Here is a 22,726-nt window from a genome sequence, read left to right on the forward strand (position 1 = left end):
ACACAGACACAACTTGTAAGATTTCACTAAATGTTCCTTTAAAAAGAAAGAATTGCACTGAGTGGTCACTGTTGGTTAAACTTTATTAACAAAAATACAGTTATTTAAAGAAAATGTGCATGCAAATTACTTAAGGCAAAATAGTAAAAATCAGACATTGTGGTGGCAGAATTGCATAGGCAGTAGGTGCAGTGTGAATGACTTTGGAATTTGACCCCTCTTGTTATCAAACCCTCCCAGCTAGTGGTTTCAGAGCTTTGATGTCAGTCTTTCGCAGAATTCAAAGTCCTTGACCGCGAGGGCAGCATCCCGAGCTAAAGGGATAGGCAGAGTCAGGGAACAGTCGCTATCAACATACTTTCCGGTTACACCCTCCAGCTCCTCTGCTACAGCACAATAGATTGTGCTCACTGCCCCTGCTTCTGGTGACTGAAAGGGAGATTAGGAAAGGTGGAGAGGAAACATGAAAATTAAGGTCAACAAACATCCTTAGAGCTACAAATATGCAGCTGGAAAACATGTAATCCCAGCCCTGTTTTGTGCCTAGTTAGAGCCAGTTGTTGAGCACTGGATGACACCAAAGATACAAGTCACAGATGAATAACTTTCCCTTACAATATATTGTAAGGTAATGTTAGGGGGTGCAAGTATATAATAATTCTGCCTCTACACACCACCACAGTGAATGCTAAGTCAATGTCCGACTGAAGTATTAATTCAAGGGGGTGAAAATCCTTGGACATTACCAAATGCACCAAATACTGCACTGGGTAGGCTCTTTAGAAGTTTTCTGGCAAAGCCGCATTTGGCCTTGCTAAAAGCTACCAGTGGTTTGTATTGTGCTGTAAACGTTCTGTATTTCCATTCCAGGTGTCTCTTGATTGTAGACTTTGACAATGATAGGAAAATGTAAAAGTCTGCACTTCAATCACTTCAGTTGTTTAATATGAAATCTATTTTGGCGATTGAGAGAGGTAAAGTTACAAATTTGGTGTCACTGTTCAAAAAGTTGTGGACCTAACTGTAGTTTTCTTTTCCCACTTTGCAGCAGATTATCCCATGTTTAAAATGTCAATATAAATGCGAGAACAGATGTATACATCTGAGAGACAAGGCTAAAAATGAAAGAGATGAGGATACAACCACAAGGGGGAAAAAGCAAAGAATAAGAACAAAGGATTCCTAAGATTCCTACAGCAGGAAAGCTTCATTTTATACTTAACCACAGATATGTGAAATGTTTTAGCGCTTGAACTTGTTATTCTAGTTTTAGCAGTTTGGTTTGTGCCATCATTGAAACAGTCTGGATTTGGTATCTTATTTTAGTTTGGTTGCCTGTTTCAACTTACCTTGAAAAAGAAAAACCCAATAAGGTTGAAAATCCAACGGACCCAAAACGAATAGTGTCTCATTACTTCTGTCATCACAATACCGGGGTGGACGGAGTTTGCAGTTACATCTATGTAATGATAAAAGTACAACAAAAAACAACACTGAGACGGTCACTGAAAAGGTAAGCACTGAGGGTTTGATAGGATGTTGAGAAATTAATTTTATCCTAAGTATTAGAGGCTGGAGTGGGTGAAGCAGATGGAGCTGGCCTGTTTTTGATGGTACAAACTGAAGTTCACAGTTTGTCCACACACTCCCACAGCCTCACAGGATGTAACATTCTGTAATGAAATAACATCATCCAACAAGCCACCGTTCAGCCTCTAATGATTGCTAGAGATTGACTTTCAGCATGATGCAAAAACTGAAAATGAAAGTTTAATACTTTCTAGAATCTAGAATCTCTCAGTATTTTACCAGCATATTTTATGAATATTCAAGGCCAGTTTCATCTTTCAGATTTCTTAGAAAAACAGACAAACTACTGTATAATGTATGGGGCAAACAATACAAATACAGAGAGGAGCAGGAAGCCCAACAAACAAGGGTCCTATGAGAATAACTTTTAAAGACTGATCATCATCAGAGTGCATTATTATTTAAATCACATAAAGCCATGGCTTATGTGTATTTTTAAATCTGAATGTGATCATCATCCATCTTTTGTTACTGCTTCTTATTTTGTCATTTATTTTCTTTCAGTGCTCTTCCAATGGCAGAGATCCCTCCTGTACATTCATAATATTTGCTTTCCTGTAGCCTACCTGTGCCTTTTAGTCTGCGTGCTAGCTCGTTGGTACAGATGATATTGTGCAGCTTAGTGTTGTTGTAGACTTGATCCATGCAATAGCTCAGGTTCTTGCCGTGAAAATGAGAAAAGTCCACTTTACCCCTCTTGTGGTTGACTGAGCTGACGCTGACGATACGGGATGGAGACGAACTCTTCATCAGGTCTGGAAAGAATATGAAACACGTTGTGGCAGCAAGGATACGATGAGAAGGGGAGACACCAAAAAAATGGCAGATATTTAGGATGACCTGACAATTGCAGGCAGTAGTGTATTATGCATTTCGTTTTCTCAACACAGTACATCCCCTGTGTTAAATAGACCCCACAGTCTTACCCAGCAGCAGGTTGGTGAGAAGAAAAGGTCCCAGGTGGTTAGTAGCAAAAGATTCCTCAAATCCATCTTTGGTTATGTTCCTTGGTAAACCTGATTGATAAAAAGTTAAATCCCTAGAATTAAAAGTTGATCTAAAAGTTGACGTCATAAATCAGACTAGGTTTTCTAAGGTTGATGTTTAACACAAGGCTAGCACACCGTGTACCACTCTCTGGTACTCTGTGTGGTGTTTTAGTACAAGACAACTTCAGAAAGTTGGAACACTGCTTACATAATGCAATGATTTACAAATCTCCGCTTTGTTTGGCAATGGAACATAGAACATAGTGGTGCTAAAAAGAAACAGATGAAGGAACATGATAACATGAACGGGAATAAAAATAGCATCTTAAAGAGGCAGAGGTTCTCAGAAGTAAAGATGGGAAGTGTTGAAAATATTTGGCATATCATGAAATTAGCAGCTAGAATACTTTATCAGACAAGAATGGGACAACAATCCTTGCCAAAAAGTCTAGCAGCTCCGCAGTTTGATACATTCGATGTCCCCAGACATTTACAGACTGTTTTTTTTTTTTTTTTTTTGAACTTTTAATTGCAGAGCAGGAAAACAGCAGTCACCAGCATATACATACACAGGACAAAGATGCATCTACATGTATAGCAGGACGTGGGAGGCAGAAAGAGAAAGCCAACAGCAATATTAATAAACAATGAAAAAGGTTAACAATCGTCCCTTTGTTGCCAGGCTAAATCCCGTAAGCCCGATTTCAACCTCTGAGCAGAAGGAGTGTTCAGGTGGGCCAAAAAAGGGTCCCATATGCGATAGAAAAGGAAAGGTTTGTCCTTAAGTGCTGTAGAGAAGGCTTCCATTGGCATGATACATATCACAGACTGTAGCCACTGGTTGACAGATGGGGCCTTATCAGAAATCCACAGTACCATAATGCACTTTCGAGCGTAGTGCAGCAGTATGTGAAGGAGATCTTTGCTGCGAAAGCCGGCAGGTAGCTCATCGTTCAGTCCTAACAGGCAAGTCCTTGGACCCAGATGCAGTCGGCAATTAAATATAGTACATAGCTTGTCTATAAGTGATCTCCAAAACTGTAGAATAACAGGGCAGCTCCACAGACAATGAAAAAAGGAACCAACAGCAGACTGACATTTGTTACAGAGATTAGGCAAAGCTGGATACATTATGTGTCTCTTCTCGGGTGTAATATAAAGCCTATTTATAAGTTTAAACTGCCTTTCCCAAATAGAATTAGATGCCAAGGCTTTAAAAGGACGACAACACAACTCATCCCAAGCTTCAGCATCTATAGCGCCTACGTCTGATTCCCATTGGCCCTTGATTTTGTTAGAGTTATCCATTCTAAGATCAGAGAGAATGTTATAAATCTTTTTAGTGATACATTTTAGTTGGGTAGTTTTTACCATGAGTGATTCTATAGGAGAAAGACCGAACCCTCCATTCAAATCCTTCAATTTAGAAGTAATATAGTGCTTTACCTGAAAGTACTTCAAAAAATCCTTATTGGTCAGACCAAACTTGCTTTTCAGTTGATTAAAAGTAAGAAGAGAGTTCTCATGAACAAGATCACCCACTGTATTAATCCCTTTTTGAGACCAGTCCGCAAAACCAGCCTGAAGACCAGGTAAGAAGTCAGGGTTTTCATGAATAGGAGTAAGAAGGGAGAAACAATTATAATATCCTTCCAGGCGCCTGACTTTGCGCCAAATAACGAGCATATTCTTTAGCACCATATTATCTTGTGTTAGAACTGTGGCTTTACCTGAGGAAATATATAGCAGGTTCCGCAACGGAATGCCCTTTAAAGAAGTGGACTCAGCGCTGAGGTAAATGGAATCCGGATCATCCATAAACCATTCTGTAAGAAATTTAAACTGTGCAGCCAAGAGGTATTGTGGGAAGGAGGGAGCGGCAAGACCGCCTTTCTGAACAGGCAAACACAGAAAACTGTATCTCAGCCTAGGTCTTTTCTTACGCCATATAAAAGAAATAATTGAACCATTTAATTTTGACAAAACCTTTTTGGACAGAGCAAGCGGTAACATCTGGAATAAATACAAGAGGCGAGGGAGGATATTCATCTTGACCAGATGAATACGACCTAAGAGAGACAGAGGGAGGCTGCACCACCTACCCAAATCGCGATTGATGGTCTGAATTAAAGGGGTGTAGTTCAGACTATACATTTCTTTTAGATTCGGTGAAATCTTTACCCCTAAATAAGTGAAACCGGAGGGAGACCAACGAAAAGGCTGAGAAATGTTTGGATCAACCTCATTTAGAACAGAGAGGGGCATAGCCTCACTTTTAGAAAAATTGATCTTGTAGCCTGAGAAGGAGCCGTATTGGGAAATTAACGCAACTAATCTAGGAATTGAGTGAGCAGGAGAATTTAGAAAAATTAAGACGTCATCTGCATAAAGTGAAATCTTATGTTGAGAATTGTTCAAACAGAGTCCTTCAATAGCAGCATCCTTCCTAATGGCTGTGGCAAGGGGTTCCATAGCCAGGGCGAATAACAAAGGGCTCAGCGGACAGCCCTGTCGACTGCCACGTTCAATACTGAAATTGTCTGACCTATAACCATTGGTAATCACTGCCGAAAGAGGGGAAGTATAAAGGATCTGGATCCATTTAACGAAGTTGTCACCTAAACCAAATTCTTGAAGTGTGAAAAGAAGAAACGGCCATTCCAGACGGTCAAAGGCCTTTTCAGCGTCAAGTGAGATGACTAGAGCCTCAGGGTTAAACAAAGATGAGTGCTGAATAATGTTAAGTAGGCGCCTCACGCTATGTGTGGAATACCGCCCTCGTATAAAACCAGTTTGATCATTCTCAACGATCGAAGGTAGTACTGGCTCAAGACGTACAGCCAGGACCTTAGCAAGTATCTTCAAATCAAGATTTAAAACAGATATAGGCCTATAGGAGGCGCATTCTTCTGGAGGTTTCCCCTTCTTCAGAATTAGCGAAATATTAGCCTCCATTAAGGAGGGGGGGAGAGTGCCTGCCTCAAAAGAGGACAGAAGCATCTTATACAGTGGGGAAGTCAGAATCTTACTAAATTTCTTAAAGAATTCCCCCGTGAACCCGTCTGGACCCGGGGCTTTGTTATTTGGAAGCATCTGAATAACTTTCAAAATTTCACTTTGCGTTATAGGTTTACATAAATCATCCCTTTGGATTTCAGTAACTTTAGGTAAATTTAGTCCTAAGAAGAAGTGATGCATACCTTGTTCCAATGTTGGTTTAAACTGGGAGGTATATAACTGCTTATAAAAAGTTTTAAAAGTATCATTAATAATTAAATTGTCATATTTAGGTAAACCAGATGAGTCTCTAACACATGGGATATTACAACCAGCACCCTTATTATGAAGAAGATTGGCCAGATAGCGGTTAGGTTTATTAGCAAACTCATATAACCTCTGCCTCATGAAGAAAAGAGATTTCTCAGCCTTTCTTGTCAATAGTGCCTCCAAAGCTGTTTTAACCACCTGAATTTCATTCCTTAATTGCTCTGAAGGTGATTCATTATGTTTAGCTTGCAGTTCGTGCAATTCCAGTTCCAATTTCCGTTGTTCCATCTGATTTTTCCGCTTCAGGCCTGCTGAATATGATATAATCAGTCCACGGGTGTAAGCCTTCAGGGTGTCCCAAAGCAGGCCTGGAGAAACTTCAGGGGTTGCATTGACCTTTAAAAAATGTTCAAGCTGATCATTTAAAAATATTTCGAATTTTGGGTCGTGAATCAAAAAATTGTTAAATCTCCAGGTATGAGACCGAGGGACAGGATTTCGATCACTTAGCTGAACAAAAACCGGCGCATGATCTGATATAATAATATCGCCTATTGTACATCTCAAAATGTTTCCCAGTGATCGCTTGGGGGTGAAAACGAGATCGATCCTACTACTTGTTCTATGAACACCGGAAAAAAAAGTAAATTCTTTATCGTTAGGATGAAGAGTCCGCCAGGTATCAACCAGATCAAGTTCGTTACAAGTATCTAAAAGTGCTTTGGCCCTTGTAGACATTTGAATTTGTTTAGGAGGGGATCTGTCCTTAGTTGTAGAAAAATAACAGTTAAAATCACCGGCTATCACAGAATTATCACAAACCCAATCAGAAAAGGAAGAGAAAGTATGAGCAATAAAGTCGTTAGACTGTACTGGCGGAAAGTAAATATTCAGAAATGACACCGCCTGACCACCTAGGGTGCCTTTTAAGGAAACATATCTACCAGACTTATCACAAATTGTTTGGTCAACTGTCAGCGGTAGGTGTTTATGTATTAAAACGGCTACACCGCGGCTCTTACTCGTAAAGGAGGAACTAAAAACTTGACCGACCCAATCACGTTTCAGTTTTAGATGCTCCTGAGGAGACAGGTGAGTTTCTTGCAACAAGGCAACATGTACATTCTCCCTCTTAAGAAAGCTCAATATTTTTTTTCCGTTTAACAGGGTTATGTATACCTCCTACATTCCAGGAACAAACATTCAACATTGAATTATCACTTATCATACAACATTTTAAATAAGCATGGAACCACGCTCAGGTGACCAAAGCATAGCTGATATGTAGGGCTCCCAAACACTGCTCTACAACACCAGTGGCAAGTAAAATACACATAGAAAAACAAACGTCCTGCTCTGCTAACAATTAACAGAAAACTATTTATAAGAAACAGAACCGTCAAGAAACCAGTGAGTATGGAGGTCAGACAAAGGTCTTCAACGCCCAGCAGGGGGCGCAAGCAAACTTTCCAACTTGGACATAGAAAGATGCTGGACCAGAGTACGAGTCTTTTCTTAATCAGTAACGTGAAACAGTTGCCCGCCCGCAGCTAAAACAAGAATTCGGATTATAAATGGCTAAATAAAATAGTCTATGTGTATGGGGTTATTATCTCCGCACAGACCCGAAAAGGAAAAAAAAAAGGAACCAAACAGAAAAAATAACAATAATAATAAACAGGAAAAAAAAAAAAAAAAAAAAAAAAAAAAGGAGGAGGAGGAGGAGACGAGGGATTGGCGAATGCCTCAGGTATGGGACAGGAGCACAGATCAACAGTCCACTGGAGCCACCGAGGATGAGCGCGGCCCCGCCCCTTGAGGTACGTTATCCAGGTAAGCTGAGACTGCTTCTGGAGATCTAAAAGATTTCTCCTGGCCATCGATCTTGATCCTAAGGACAGCCGGGTACATCATAGCGAAGGGGACACCCATCTCCCTAAGGCGTTGTTTGACGTGGTAGAATCCCTGGCGTTTCTTCAGAACAGCGGCGGAGAAGTCCTCGAATATCATAATAGGAATGCCATTATGAAATAAGGACTGCTTCCTCCTAGCCGCTTGCATGATCCGTGCTTTATCCTGGAAGTTGTGGAGCTTTATGATGACCGCGCGGGGCCGCTGGGCACTGGAAGGGAGGCGTGCAAGCACCCGGTGGCAGCGATCGATTTTAACAGCGCCGCCCTTGAAACTCACAGCCACCAACTCCGGTAACCACGTTTTGAAAAAAGTTGGTACCTTCACTGCCTTCGGGTAGCCCAATAACACGTATGTTACACCGTCGGCTCCTGTTCTCCAAGTCATCAATCTTATCCAAAGCGGCCTCCAGCTTAAGCTCCACTTCAGAAATCTTGGCGCCATATCCCGCTGTAACATCTTCCTGCGTTGATATACGTGCCTCTGCCTCCTTCATTTTAACATCCAATGCAGAGATGTTAGCTGCGCATGTTTCCAGTCTTTTCAGAACTGGATCAATCTTCTTCTCAAAGGAGGCCTCCACCGCCCTCAGCACCTCCGCCGATATCCTCTCCACCAATTTGTCGACGTCCATTCGGTCGAGAAGTGGGGGCGACTGGGCCTCCGCCATAACCGCTACAGCATGATCGCTGAGCGGAGGGGGATTTTCTCCGGATTTGCCCGGTTTCGACCCAAGGTTGAGCTTCTTCTGGGTGCTTGGCATCGTACGAAGTTTAAAAGTCGAAATAAACAGAGACTTTAACCAAACAAGACATATAAAGGCCTAAACAAATGCCAAGCTGCGGGAGCGGGCGAGAAACACAGCTACTCCGCCATTGACGTCACGTGACCCCTACAGACTGTTGTTAAAAGAAGAGTGGATGGTAACACCACCCCCCCCCATACTTTAAATGTTTACGTGTTCTATCTTCTAAAATAAAATATTGGTTTATGAGATTTGCAAATCATTGCACTCTGTTTTATTTACATTTTACGCAGCATTCCAACTTTTTCAGAATAGACTACTTGCACTAGGGCATGTGACGTATTTCCGTTTCCAAATAGTACCGCTTGTGCGTTTCCGGTACGTTTGCTTATCTATCGGTAGCTATGCTAATGTCGCTTCAGAATGAGTATAAAAAGGAAAGTATTTAAAACAGAACATTTTCAAAAACAGGAGAAGAAATACTCCGAGCATTGCTGTGTCCCACTTTGTTCAGCTTCAGCCAAATTTAACGGCATACTAAGTTTTCATGCCTTTCCGACCCATTCCGACTTGAGAAGACAATGGCTGGTAAATATACGCCGGGATCATTTCACGATTACCTCTCACACCAGGGTCTGCTGCAGACACTTTGCCAGTGATCAACTTATAGAGCCAACAACCCTCGATGGTCGAAGGCGGCTTATTAAAGGTGCTGTACCAACACTTTTTGAGTGGAATGGCTATAAAGTTGAACCACCGCGGCGTAGTGTTTGGGAGAGAACGGAGCGACGCCCTGAACTAGTTCCTCCTGACGATCAAGAAGAGCACAGTCTTACAAGAGATCATGACTACTGCTCAGTCCCTGAGCCATCTGCATTGGACATATCTGCATCAGCTGCAGAAGACCTGTCCGAAGACGTGGAGACTCTGAGGAAGGAAATACAGGAGTTACGTGTCCAGCGAGAATTTGGGTTACAGCGTTTTGCTGGCTCCGACACTGACATCCGATTCTATACCAGGTACACCTAAGTTCTATTCAAGCTAACTGTTTAAAATATACCAAGGTCACCATCAGTTAAATTTAGAAAGTTTTTCCAGTCTTAATGAAAACAAAATAGAAATGTACTTTTTCTCTGCTGATTGTATGTTTTATGTAGATGCTTTAGTATTTAAACAATATCCTAATGCTACAGGTAAAATACAACACCAAATACTCTTAATCAGACTATATTGTACAGCATACCATTAGCATATTTGTCACAGTTCACATTATTTTTATGTCAGTGTGTAATGTTAATAATGATTGACACGATGTATGTCTCTCTCGTGAATAGATTTCCAAGCTATGATCATTTGATGGCATTCTGGGTTTTGATTGAGCCTTGCATCTATAAAATGATCCGGGTTTCAAGAGCCAAGTCAGCTGCCAATCGGAACGAAGAAGTGTTGACACCTGCACGCACATCAACAGTAGGTTATGGGTTTGTTGGTAGTTAGAACTAGAGGTGTAATGTTATTGTATTTATGTACAATAACATTACATTATGTACAGTAGCATACATACACAGGTGTATGTATGCTAGACTCAGTATCCTTTACATACATACACCTGTGCACTACAGCACCTCATTGTTTACCCCATGGTACAGTATGGTATGCCTAACCATTACAAAACATTTAGCCAAGAAAAGAATAATTTTACTAGTTCATAGCTTAAGGAGTAACATTTTCCCTTTTGTTTTCACCTTCCAGAGGCAGCTGCTACAGCCAATTGATGAGTTTTTTCTTTTCCTGGTTTTCCTGTCAGTTGGTTTGAAGGAGAGGGACCTGGCACACCGATTTAACATACACCAGTCCACAGTGAGCCGCATTATTGCAACATGGACAAATTTTCTTGCCACTGCACTGGGGTCTCAGTGCATCTGGCTTACACGTGAAGAAGTGCAAGCTTACCTCCCTGAGGAATTCAAAGATTTCTCAGACACCCAGATGATCCTTGACTGTACAGAGCTGAGGTGTCAGACACCATCCTCACCACTTCTCCAAAGTGAAATGTACTCTTCGTACAAATCCCACTGTACGATGAAAGCCCTGGTTGGCATAGCTCCACATGGTCCAGTGACATTCATCTCTAATCTGTATGCTGGTTCGGTTAGTGACAAGGAACTATTCAAACAATCAGGCATTGCTGAGAAGTTGACTGAAGACATGGCAGTGATGGTAGATAAGGGCTTCCTAATCACTGATTGTTGTAAATGCAAAGTGTACTGCCCACCTTTTCTATCTAAGCAGAAGCAGATGCCAGCATACCAGGTTAAGGAGACGCAGGCCATAGCCAGACTCAGGGTACATGTGGAGCGAGTCATTAGGAGGATCAAACAGAACAAACTTTTTGATAGCATCATTACCATGTCACATGTTTATAATATCAACCAACTGTTTGCAGTGGCATGTATGCTGTCAAATTACCAGAACACAGCATTAGTTAAAAAATGGGTTAAGTGAGACAAGATGGATTTTTCCCAAGACACCAGTGCCAGTAACTTATGGAAAATGACCTGCAGCTGAGGCCACTACAGTTGAATTTCTTCCTTCTCAGCTGACAATACTTGATTACAGAACTGGTACTTGAGTGCCGATAGTTGAGTTTCAGTTATTGATAATTCAAATTCATTGCAAATGTTTAATGTTAATAATACTGTTTAATTATACTACTATTATTACTATTCAGATTCAACAAAACTATTTATCAAAATTATAAAGTAAATCACTAAATCGTTTTAAAACCATAAGTGACATTGAGCTTTTGGAACATCAAAAATACCATTTGTCATTTTCTACAGTTCAGTTATTGTCTAAATGTATATCAGTATGCTAGGCATGGAGTTTTAAATACTTACCATGTAAATAAGTTCTGCACAAATTCAACGTTTTAATGTGTGTTTTTAAAAATTTAATTGATGCCATTGCTTAAATAACTGTTTATTGATGTCACATAAAAGTAACATGTAACAACAAAAGAATTCATGAAATATATTGAAAATAAAACATCAGTTATTTTGTTCCAGCCAGCCTGAAGGATCTGTTTTTCTTTTTGCTGTTTTCACTGTTCATTTTTTCAAACACAGGTATCTTGGCATATATATGTAAAAAAAGAAATAGTCTGCCTTTTCTCTGATTGCATTGTGCACATCTGTATCCATGTATATTCTTTGCACTAGGTAGTCCTCTTGTGCCCACACAACAAAGTCACACCACTGCATCCCACTGATGAGCAGTTGTCCTTGCACTTGCCAGTAATATGCGTGGCTCTTTTTTAGTTTAGGGGTACCACATTCCATCTGCACATATTTGCAGTCAATAAAGTTTTGTACATTGGGACATTTGAATTCGACGAAGCCAAACTGGGGGTATTCATTGGGGTCAAAAACAACACCATCAGGAGATGCAGCAAGCCAGGGGGCAATGGGGTGAATGACCAGACCACAGGGTGAGTAGTTAACATTCATTAGCCTACTATACTCTGCTGCTATTGCAGGCTCCATCTCAGTTCCTCTCCTCATGTCTGCTGTCTGCCTTGTTCCCTTCAATATACGCTCTGCTAGTGACTCGGCCGAGCTCTGGCCTCTGACGTGACACACCTCCCGAAACCTAGAGGCAGTCACTCTGGGCCTGCGGAGCTGATGCCACTCAGACGAAGAGCTTTGCTCACGTGTAGCTTCCTCTATTTTGTGAGCCATTTCCAGAGTTACAGACAAGCTTTTCAGATGCAGAAGCTCTTCTTCTGAGCACACAAACACACAATCTGATGGCAAGATGTCATACCCCTCCAGAGGCAAGTGCGGTGTTGGTGGTGCATCGCGGTGTAGTGTGATGTACCGGGTTGTCAAAACCGGCTGCTGATATGACAGAACACTGCCCTCCTGCACCAGCCCAAAGGCACTTTCCACAAGGGGCTTGTCAGGTCTCATGTTCATTGTGGTCACAAGTGGCCTGTCCTCAATATTAAATTTTGCATATGCCTCCGTTATTCTGAACAAGCAGGGATCTGGTAACGGACCCACCATGCCTCTGTAGAAGCCACTCCTAAAGAAAACATCAATGACAATAATGTAAGGAAGAAGGTTGTTATACTGAACAACAACTAAACTAAAAACTAAAAGGTGTAAAACAGTGGTGCATAAGTTAGAGACTGGGATGTATATGTACATGACTGAGTTAGCCGTCTTCAGAAAGTGTAATGTTGTATGTAAATTAATACCTATTCTGACACATGTATGTATGAAAAAAATAGCAACATACATTTGTAACACATGAAACCAAATTTTACAAATGTAATTACCGTACTCCAGTCTGGGCCATCCTATTTGGTACTGGCTTAGTGAAGATCATGGAGTTGATGGGTCCTGGCCTCACACCCTAACAGAAGACACATTTACTATGGATGGTGTTGCTGTTCATATGTAAACATGGACTAATTCAAAAACTTTAACCTCATTTAAATTACCACTGTCCGTGGCTTGTGCCATTGCTGTTCAGATTCCGTGCAGCTATGCACAGGGGGGACAACCGGCACTCTGAGTTGTGAGTAGTGTGCTGTTTGGAAGAGCAGTGCCACTGTGTGATTGCACATAACAGCGCCTGCCACACAGGAGCACTGGCTATGTGTCAGTATCACCGGCGATGAATCCAGAAGCTTAATCTAAGAAGAAAGAACGAAAATTAAAAATGTAACATCTTCATGGAAGAGCTGAACAGGAACATAGTTCAGTGTTATGGTTACGCACCCTCCTGAATGCTTAGTGTTTCCTTCTCTCCCTATTAAAACAACTTAACCATCCTTGATAACTGTAATAACTTAGATTGTGTATATTTGCAGTATTAACTTGTTGTCAAATGTTTCTGATCACCCAAACACACGTTGATTTAACTATCTGACTAGTCAAATTAGGAGTGATAAAGCAGGGAGACAAGGAAAACATTCAAGTTGATGGGCCTTTAGGAATGAACTTAACTAATGCTTAAATGAACTGAACCCCACTGAACGGGGATTAACAACTTTACACAGCTTCCTGCCTACACTTAGTCTGTGTGGTGCCTCACTCTTCCTCATCGACCTGTAGCACAGGGCTCTCACACCGACCTCCCCTGACAACCTGTCTTTATTGGACACTGAATAAAGATACAAGTACCATTAGCATTATTTCTGTATTACTCATTTCAGCGTGTCTTAAACATATATATTTTACACTTAGCAAGAGTAGCATTAGGTAGTTAACTACCTCCATAGTTAGCCAACTACCTAACGCTAATATAACAGTGTCTAACAACAAAAGTGACATTAGTTAAGAAAACCTCAACTATAGTTTAGGACGACATAAAACACCGTTTAAGAAAACATGTAATGTAGAGAACTGACATCAAATGAAGGACATAGCGGAGTAACGTAGTGTTTGCATTTGACGTTAGCTAGCGTTTCTTTGTCGGTTAATTTACGTTTTCTTACCTTCGTAGTTGTGTATATAAGATGCAGCATATAACTTAAATCCTTTATCTAATTTGCTGGCGGGGGTAGTCGTCACTCTGCAAATCCGATGAACATCGGTGATGTTCAATTTTGGGAGCTCTTGTAGGCATCGAGTGTAGAACGTCGCCATGGTTTAACCGCACCGGAAGCACTGGAGCAGGACTACATAGAACGCGGAAGTGTTAGTGCAAGTAGTCCATTGTACTTGTAAATATTTGCGTTGCTGCCCTGCAAAGTCTGCCATACAAATTCGAGATCGGAGATGTCAAATTGATTTTAGATCGTGGGACACATATGTGCCACTTTAATCGTAAGCGACCATCAAAACTCCCCTTTATGTCAGTGTAAAGTAGTTCAACTGCACATTTAATCTCTGAAATATGGCAATATAAGATAAAGATGTGCTAATTAAACAGCGTGTCTCAGTTTGCTTTACATAAAAAAAAGAAATCCTACTGTAGTAAAAGAAAGAAATCTGTAGAGTTGTAATGTAAAGTAATGTGTAAAATTACAGAAAAAGTTCTGGTAGCCCATTGTCTAAACTGTCCATTAATTATAAAGCAGAAAGTTTTTGTTAATTCACAGACATTTGTCATATTTTATTTATCTATTTATCTATTTTACTGCGGACACACAAAATTGTATAGCTGTGAAAAAGAAACAGGAGCTTTTCTGTGGTTTATTGTTTATCTATTACTTTATTACTTTGGTGTGGTATGAATGGCTGTGGATGAGATCTGTATAAATGTGTCAAATTGATGAAAATACAGTTTAGGTGCAAAATATATGCCATCCTTCAAATTTTCCAAAGACGTCCAGCAGACCTGGTTGGAGTCTTTATTAGGCTGATTTTGGCTTCCGGGCCTTATGTTTGGCACCCTGTTCTAGATTGTTTAGCTATTGCGAAGCGTTGCTTTCTGTATCCAGTCACGACAATGATCCATTTGTTTAGGCCCCTGATTTCTGTGTGCATCTCCTCAATCCCTGCTGTCATGCTAGATGAAACTGTTGTTCAATGATTCACTCACTAAACAAAAAAACCCAAACAGACATGTTTTTGTGTGTTTTTGTTTTTGTTGTTATGCATATTAGAGCTGGCTTTTAATTTTCGACAAATTAAATTGAATATAGTCCCTGGCCAGCTGATGTGTTTTACATTAGAACAAGCCTTGCTTGCTGTTTGCTCGCCAACTTTAGTAGAACTGCATTTTCATTGATAATTTATAATAGCTAGCTTTTTTTGCTACATCTCACAACATTGTGTGTTAGATTACTATTTTAACACAAAATGTCCAAATGAAACGCTCAAATTGTCTCAAATTCTTCCAGGTTTGACCTTGTGATGTACAACAGTGTCAATGGAAAATTGTATTTAGTAGTCAGTATAATCTTTTAGTGATATAAGTTTGCATATGGTAGAATACTGCATGTAGTTATTTGTATTAGAAAATATTCAACCATGTATACTTAGAGGCATATAATTAATTGTGTGTGATCTCTAACAGGCTGCAGGCTTGGGGTGCATCCCAGGAATGCACCCCCACGTCTGGGAGCATGAGAGCTCATACCTTGTTTTATTGTTTTACGGCAGGATTAACGTAGCTATGTCTGTTTTAGTTTAAGTGCTTCTTTACATATAGATGAACTGCTGGACTTCCTCACCATGTTATCTAGGGTGGGGGAGACTACCCCCTTTCCTGACCAAGGATGTACCTTTTGTGCTCTCATGACCCTTTGATCAGCAGGACACACACACACACACACACACACACACACACACACACACACACACACACACACACACACACACACACACACACACACACACACACACACACCTACTGAAGTATAAATAAAGATTGGGGCAGTTTCTTAGTGCGAGTCTCAGTCTGGAGGCTGCCCTTGCTAGCAAGAAGTTCTGTGTGTTTCTCTTCTCTGAGTCTTTACTGAAGAAGTGTTTTAGAATATTTTCCCTAACAAACAGTGTTGCTTTTATCTTGTAAAAATGTTGCCATTAATCTTTAGAATTTAGATTTTTTTTCCATATTTGAATATATTTTCCCCAAACAGTTTCAAATAAAATAAGAAATGTAATTCATTTGCCTATTTCTAGTTTGTGTGTATGTGCTCATCTTCATTTAGTTATGAGCAGTGAGCGTGATTTGGTGGTTGTGTTGAAATCCTCGGACCGGCTCTGCTTGTATCACCTGATACTCCAGCATTGTTGACGAGGATGTGCAGCGCCTTCTCCTCTTTAAGAATCCTCTCAGCAAATGCTCGGACAGAGTCCATACTGGAAAGGTCCACCAGACGCAGATGTACATCCAAGTTTCCTGTTTTTTCCCTAATTTCGTTAAGTGCTGCTGTGCCCCTTGCCTCGCTCCGACAAGCCAAGATAACACGAGCCCCACGACGTGCAAAGTCCAGGGCAATGAACTTTCCAATCCCTAGCAGAGTGGAACAAAACAAAACATTACTTGTTGAAATATGCTTAAATAACAGATTAATCAAAAGACAGATTTACATAAGGTCTAAAACCTAAAACAAACGTTATGATTTTATTCTAAGTTTAAGCAGTTTTCACATTATCTGGGCATTTGTTCTGTGTTTTCTTGCATTTGCTTGCAGATATGCAGCTTAAGCAGAGTGAAGCAGATCTTTATTGCTCAGAAACTGTGACATGTTTTATACACACATATATGTATGTATATCGCATATTAGTGGTTTTAAAACATATACCCAAATAGGCGAAGACCCGAATCTTTCTAAAAAAAAAAAAAAAAAAGCGAGGATGGACGTGAGGACAAACTACTAAAAGATAGTCGTTCTTATCTCACTCACTGAGGGAAGGTTAACTGATATCATGAAATGATGCAATCTTTAAACGGTTCTCCATTACAACCAAACCCCTTTAACATTTAGAACTGAAAGGAAAATATTTCCTCTCCTAAACCTTAGAGGGAAACAGTTTTATTTGAGAGCATCATGTCAGGTTTTTGTTGCAACTAAATTCAACTTTATTATTTCTATAGTGCCATTTCACAACAACAGTCATCTCAAGGCAATTTGAACTGATCCTGGAGTGTCGAAAGAATCCCCAACAATAACACAACCACCTCCGAGCAAGAAGTTGGCAACAGTGGGAAGGAAAAACCTTGTTTTATTATTAACCAGGTTCTGAGAGCTAGCTGCTGCATCACGTTGAGGGTGAAAGGAAAGAGGAGAGAGCAGAGAGAAATAGCTAAAAGGTAAACCATGGAAGAGGAGGTTATAGAGTTCAAGGTCACCTGATCAAGCCCTAACGATAAACTTTCTCAAATGCAAACTTGCAATTGGTTTCACAGTAGAGGTCTTTAAGACCTGCAATTTGCATCCATTATCAATTTGTGTAATTCTACACAAATTGATGTAGTAATTCTACATTACTACACAAATTCTACTCTTTATTAAGAGAACATTACAGGACAATTACATTTCACAGTTTAGAATTCCCAATTAGTGTAAATCAGCATAAAAGAAACTAGGCTTCTAACACTAATGCTAATCCTGTCACGATCCTGGATCATAGACCCAGAGTTTTGTGGACTTTGTTGGGTCATTTATTGTTATATTTGATTTTCATGCATTTGGATTTTTTAGTTTGTAGCTTCTGTTCATTTCCATTTGAATTCTTGTTAGCGTCGTTTTAGTGTAGTTGCTTATGTGATTCCCCCCCCCCCCAGCTTTCTTCCCCCCATGTCATTCTATGTCATGTCTTAGTGTCACATCTGTCTATTTCAGTGATGGCGTCCTATTTTATTTTGGTAACTGGTTGTGCTCTTTGTCTTTTTATACATAATTAATTCAAGCTGTTTCACATTCCCCACCTGTTTCCCATGACTACCCTCAATGTGTCTTCGTATAAACAGTGCCACATGTGTTTCACTATATTGCCTGGATACTGTTACTATGTAAATGGGACATTTTAGTTTCTATTCTGGGTTTTTGTTCAGACGATCTTCAACTGAGATATGTGGCTTGCGTTTTGTTTTAGATTTGGTCTTTGCATTCTGCATTTTGGGTCTTCGCTTTACACACTCTAAATCACGTTTTAATCAAGTCCCAATTCTTACGGTTTCCCACAACTCCCACTTTCCACGAACGTCTGGTTGGTGGATGACTTTGATGTTCCGGTCAGGAACTGTGGAGCTGAATTATCTCTTCTTTTGCTGGATGATCCACTGCAGCTTATGGGCAAACTTGTTTTATTAAGCAACATTTTTTTTGTCATCTTCATGCACATGTTATCATCTGGGATAATTTACAAACGGGCCTCAATTTCGACACCACATATGCTGAACACGTGTGCTGAGAGGATTTTTAAAAAGTGAGATATCTTCCTTTGAAGTCATTTAAATTAGCAGCAAGGAAAACTTCAGAAAGACAAATCTAAACCACAAACACTTCCACATTTCCACTAATTGTCATTTGCTTTCAATTATCCATCATAGAGAGTGTATCAGCGTAGCAGACACACACACACACACACACACACACACACACACACACACACACACACACACACACGGGAGAGACTTCTTTGCTAGCTCCATAGTTACGTTGTGTGGAATCAGTTTGTTTAAATTTAATTAAACACACTTTAGTCAGAAATATGTTGCTAAGTTTTTTTATTAAATAAGTCATAAGCAACGCTACATCAGGTAATAATTGTCATCAGTAACTTTGATTTAGAGACTCCTATAATGACCAAAATTACAAAAACCACAAATAATACAGTGAGTCTTTCCCACTGTGTCTGATTGTTTATCTGACAGTCCGGTGTTAGTACCTTCACTGCACTGAACTAAATATTCTACCTCAGTCTTTTATTGTGGTCACAGTAGCATTCGAGCATTCCAAAGAGCTACGAAAGCACCTTTAACAGTGGCGTTGTCTTTGGGTCACTTTGTAAGTGCAAATTCAGAGTAAAACTGTTGGACAGACTCAATAAGCAGGTTATTTATAACACATCTCCCAGTTCACAAAGCGAGTATTACTGTTTTCAGTGCTTTCACTTATTCCCACGCTCTTATTCCCGCATAACTGGAAAATGTGTTTTAATTCCTCAGAAGCTGGAAGATGGGTGTTTAAGTATACACATATTTGTATATTTATATACACAGAGATAATCCAGTGTGTTAGACTGAAATGGTTGCAGTCTTTTCTGTGTTTCTACTCTCTTTCTACTTTGAAAGTGTTCTATTGTGTTTCTTTGACTGTATTCTAAAAAAACCCCAAAACATATTTGGGTAATGGTAAAAAATGAGGCTGTTGATAATCAGACATTTCCCAGAATTTTTTAGCTCTTTGTGGAATAATCTTGTTGTTGCACACATACACATTTATGCCTGACAGACTGTGCTGAATTTGGCATTTTTTTGCATCCATTTAACCAAAGAAATGGTAACAGATTATATGGCTCCTAGTAACAAAGTGGATAAAGTTACAATTTAACCCTCATCCTACTGAAATATTTAACAGGCATAGACTACCAACTGCATAAACTTCCTTGGGACATCAGAATAAATTACCTTAAGAACAATAGCAAATAATATATAATAGTGTTTTCTTTTAAAATGACTGTACTCCCCTTGATACTGTGTGATGCTTTAGTTTAACATCCATGCCAAACATTAAGTGAAGAAATCCATCTTAAGACTGCGTAGGGATATGGATACTTTTGACTGAGGTCCTCAGGGACCCCATGATATTTGTATTTTTTTAAAAACACAGGAAACAGTGATGTGATCACTCCAGACTGACAAAGTCATAAAACATTTGGACGTGTCATGGCCTCTGGGTTACTGATCCAGGATTTTGAACTCAAAACACAATGCCCTGGGGCAATGACCCAGGGCATTGTGTTTTTATTCCCTCGTGTTTCCAAATTCTGTGTTAGGGTCCTACTCTTGCCACAAGGCTATACATCAAGCCCTAGAATGACAGGAAAAACAACTGTGATATAATGACAAAAAAACCCCAACAAAAAACAAAACAAAACAGAAAGAAAAACCAAAGAAACTGAAAGGGTCTTTTTGACATTTGTACAAACAATTGCAGAACCAAAGAGTAAGCAACCATGCTCACCATGAATGTTCAGGGTGCTTACTCAAATCTTTGGCTCTCGGAGGAGGCGGACGCACTTTTTCTCCTCTCCCTTATCTTCCCTGCTAGTTCTTATGTCCTTGTCTAGTCTCGTGTCTTTTTTTGTATTACTTTCCCTGGAACACTCTCTCACAGTCTGTGTCTAAAACCTAAAAGAGAATTATGGATTTGATCAACTGGTCTCTGAATGCTATTGACACCCTTTAACGAGAAGTCTGGGCTCGGGAGAACCCGAGTGCCCTGGATGGACTTTCCCTGCCGGATACACGATGGACGGGTGGCAGAGGATCGTGTGCCTGGTGGGACTGTCGATCGAGGACGCTGAAGATATCTACCTATTTGGAACCATGATAACAGGGTTCTTGCTGATCGGAGCTGGCTTGGCCCTGGCTTATCGGAGAATTAAGAGAGCGGAACCGGCTGTTCAAATCCCCACAAGGCTGCCCGCTGGGATTGGAACAACAGGTGCGACTTCTCAGAAAGGGCTCACTGAAGGCAGCATGGTTAAGAGCTTGGAGGCGCTTACGACTGCAGTGAATGCTCAGAATAACACCTTTGAGCGTATGTATGTTGGATTACATCAGGAAAGAATCAACTCAGAACAACATCTCTGGGCGGAAGCTGGATTACACCTCGGATCAGTTGGCTGCGGTCGTGAGGTCTCAGAATCTGCTATGTGAGCAAAAAAGAGTGACAAGACCACAGAATCGACGGCTAATAACATCACGGAGAAGCTCGCAGCTATTAACGGGAGATTGAGAGACCAGTGTCGGAGTGTTAAAAACAGTTTGAAATTCTCAATTACCATCATAATGCGGCTACCCCTTCGGTACATTTCAATGCACATTCCAATTTTTTTTTCCTCACTACCTGGCCTGACCTGTCTCCCCAATGTGATGTTTGTATTGTATGTACGGTCGGCAAGGTCTGTCATCTCGGTTGTGGGCAAAAGATCTCATCTCATCATCATCTCAAATATTAGGTGATGTGCTGGGCATGAAAATCCAAAGCATCAAACATTTTGACGGCACATAAAAGGTGTGTAGCTAACATTGAATGTCTCCTTCCTAATCATTGTTGCCTCTACCTCCTACATTTTTACTATACTGGTTTTAGTGCTTCTCCTATTCTCTAAACAACTCTGTTACCTTTAGATTTAATAAAGGCGCAAGAACTCATAGGTTAGATTGTTAGTCCTTGAATAAATGTTTAATGTAGGTGAAATTTTTGATGACACTTTGTTGAACACCCTTTGATCTGGAGTAATAAAAGGAATTTTTTGATTTTTTTTTTTAACTTCCAAGTAAACAATTAACATGCTTCAAGGTCACCTTATCTATATTAGTGCAGCACTGCAACTCCCGAAGAATGAGATTTAGCATTTTAGGTTTAGAATGACTTTAAAATAGATGCATATAGATAGATGCATAGATCATGGTACTGGTCATGATGAACAGCAATGGGAACTATATTCTAAGACCACAAAAACCTCCTAATAACTTTAAACAGCAGGGATACTGAATGCACACATGTAAGTGTCTGAGAGCTGAGAGGAATGAAAGCTGGAGTTAGAACCACTCCATTTTACCACAGAGTTTTGCCTCGATTTACGTCGCGGTCATGCAGAATCTTTGACAGATTTTTACACGATCTTATCAAAGCATCAAAGCATGTCGGCCGCTTTTCAGTGTAATACTTTTTTTTTGAAGTGCAACAAATACAGCCTCTCTTCATGTTCTTGCTGCTACCTTGTTATTTCCTGTAATTCCTGCAAATGAGACCCTCAATTTAGTGATGACACACCCTGGGATCACAATTGGTGGATAACCCTTCATAGCCATGGAACGTGAAGCCCCCCCCCCCACACACACACACACAAAATAAATAAAAAAATAAGAATAAAATAACCCCCAAGCCCCCCAAACAAACAAACAAACAACAAAAAGACCTCAAGAATTCAGAATTTTAACAGCAAAATTCGCCTGCAGCTCTGTGTTAGTGGCTCTTAATATTCAACCAACCAGTATTGGCTCCCGTCACTATGGCAGTCTTCCCTGTCAGCCGCACGGCGCAGGCTTGTGGATTCCAGCGGTTTCGCATCTGCAGGCGCACAACAGCAGCCAGTAGCGCCGTCGAAACAGCCCAGAATGGGTGATAGAAGAAACCCACCCAAGCCATCATCCTGCCGATGAGTCTAACGTCCGCGGGAAAGAAATAGACTGCTTTCCCTCCTCTCACCGCTTTAAGTAGGCGTGTTATGATTCAACTATCCAAGCACGTGGTTTAATCTTATATCGGAAGAGGAGTTGTTTTGTTTTTTCTTCCTTGCACTGTATAGCTTTTGTTATCGTCTCTCTATAAACTTTGGAGATTTGTAAGAGGAGAAAAAGCCGTCAGGTTTAGTCTGCAGAGCTAGCTCGGAAATTACATTTAAACAGACAACCTCTTTATCCATATTCAAACCATCTGGGCTGGTGAACAATGGAAGTGTTCATTTATTCAAATTAAGCTTGATTTTTTGGAGCCCTGATCGACATGGAGTGGGGATCTCAC

General features: G+C 40.4%; 2 protein-coding genes and 1 pseudogene across 3 annotated transcripts; 1 reads left to right on the forward strand and 2 right to left on the reverse strand.

The window, feature by feature from the left end:
• Positions 1-65: 65 nt before the first annotated feature.
• Positions 66-22,413, reverse strand: LOC146573947 (retinol dehydrogenase 12). The gene is made up of 6 exons (XM_085273445.1): positions 22,195-22,413; positions 16,237-16,476; positions 2,517-2,606; positions 2,157-2,345; positions 1,350-1,459; positions 66-429 (listed from the first exon to the last, which is right to left on the reverse strand). Exons 1-6 carry the CDS (start codon positions 22,352-22,354, stop codon positions 250-252), a joined length of 969 nt encoding a protein of 322 aa, XP_085129571.1. The 5' UTR covers positions 22,355-22,413; the 3' UTR covers positions 66-249.
• Positions 8,819-11,283, forward strand: LOC146573948 (uncharacterized). Its single transcript, XM_085273444.1, has 3 exons — positions 8,819-9,521; positions 9,837-9,972; positions 10,255-11,283. The coding sequence occupies exons 1-3, from the start codon at positions 8,926-8,928 to the stop codon at positions 11,005-11,007; spliced, it is 1,485 nt and encodes a 494-aa protein (XP_085129570.1). The 5' UTR covers positions 8,819-8,925; the 3' UTR covers positions 11,008-11,283.
• LOC146573949 (uncharacterized) lies at positions 11,960-16,196 on the reverse strand (annotated as a pseudogene). Its single transcript, XR_014892447.1, has 5 exons — positions 14,009-16,196; positions 13,583-13,674; positions 13,010-13,204; positions 12,845-12,921; positions 11,960-12,588 (listed from the first exon to the last, which is right to left on the reverse strand). The product of XR_014892447.1 is annotated as an uncharacterized LOC146573949 (transcript).
• Positions 22,414-22,726: the final 313 nt, after the last annotated feature.

This window comes from Mchenga conophoros, linkage group LG5, assembly GCF_057382185.1.
Source record: "Mchenga conophoros isolate Kocher_MC1m ecotype Shallow Benthic linkage group LG5, M_conophoros_male_GT1.1, whole genome shotgun sequence".
NCBI lineage: Eukaryota > Metazoa > Chordata > Actinopteri > Cichliformes > Cichlidae > Mchenga > Mchenga conophoros.

Bases quoted from the DNA above. Each gene is read 5' to 3' on its own strand.
- LOC146573947 (XM_085273445.1), bottom strand. From the start codon at position 22,354: ATGATGGCTTGGGTGGGTTTCTTCTATCACCCATTCTGGGCTGTTTCG. The intron at 2,346-2,516 runs GTAAGACTGTGG...TATTCTTTCCAG, and splicing joins TCTCACCAACCTGCTGCTGG to ACCTGATGAAGAGTTCGTCT. The intron at 430-1,349 runs GTAAGTTGAAAC...TCTCCCTTTCAG, and splicing joins TTGGGTTTTTCTTTTTCAAG to TCACCAGAAGCAGGGGCAGT.
- LOC146573948 (XM_085273444.1), top strand. From the start codon at position 8,926: ATGAGTATAAAAAGGAAAGTATTTAAAACAGAACATTTTCAAAAACAG. The intron at 9,522-9,836 runs GTACACCTAAGT...TCTCGTGAATAG, and splicing joins GACATCCGATTCTATACCAG to ATTTCCAAGCTATGATCATT. The intron at 9,973-10,254 runs GTAGGTTATGGG...TTCACCTTCCAG, and splicing joins CACCTGCACGCACATCAACA to AGGCAGCTGCTACAGCCAAT.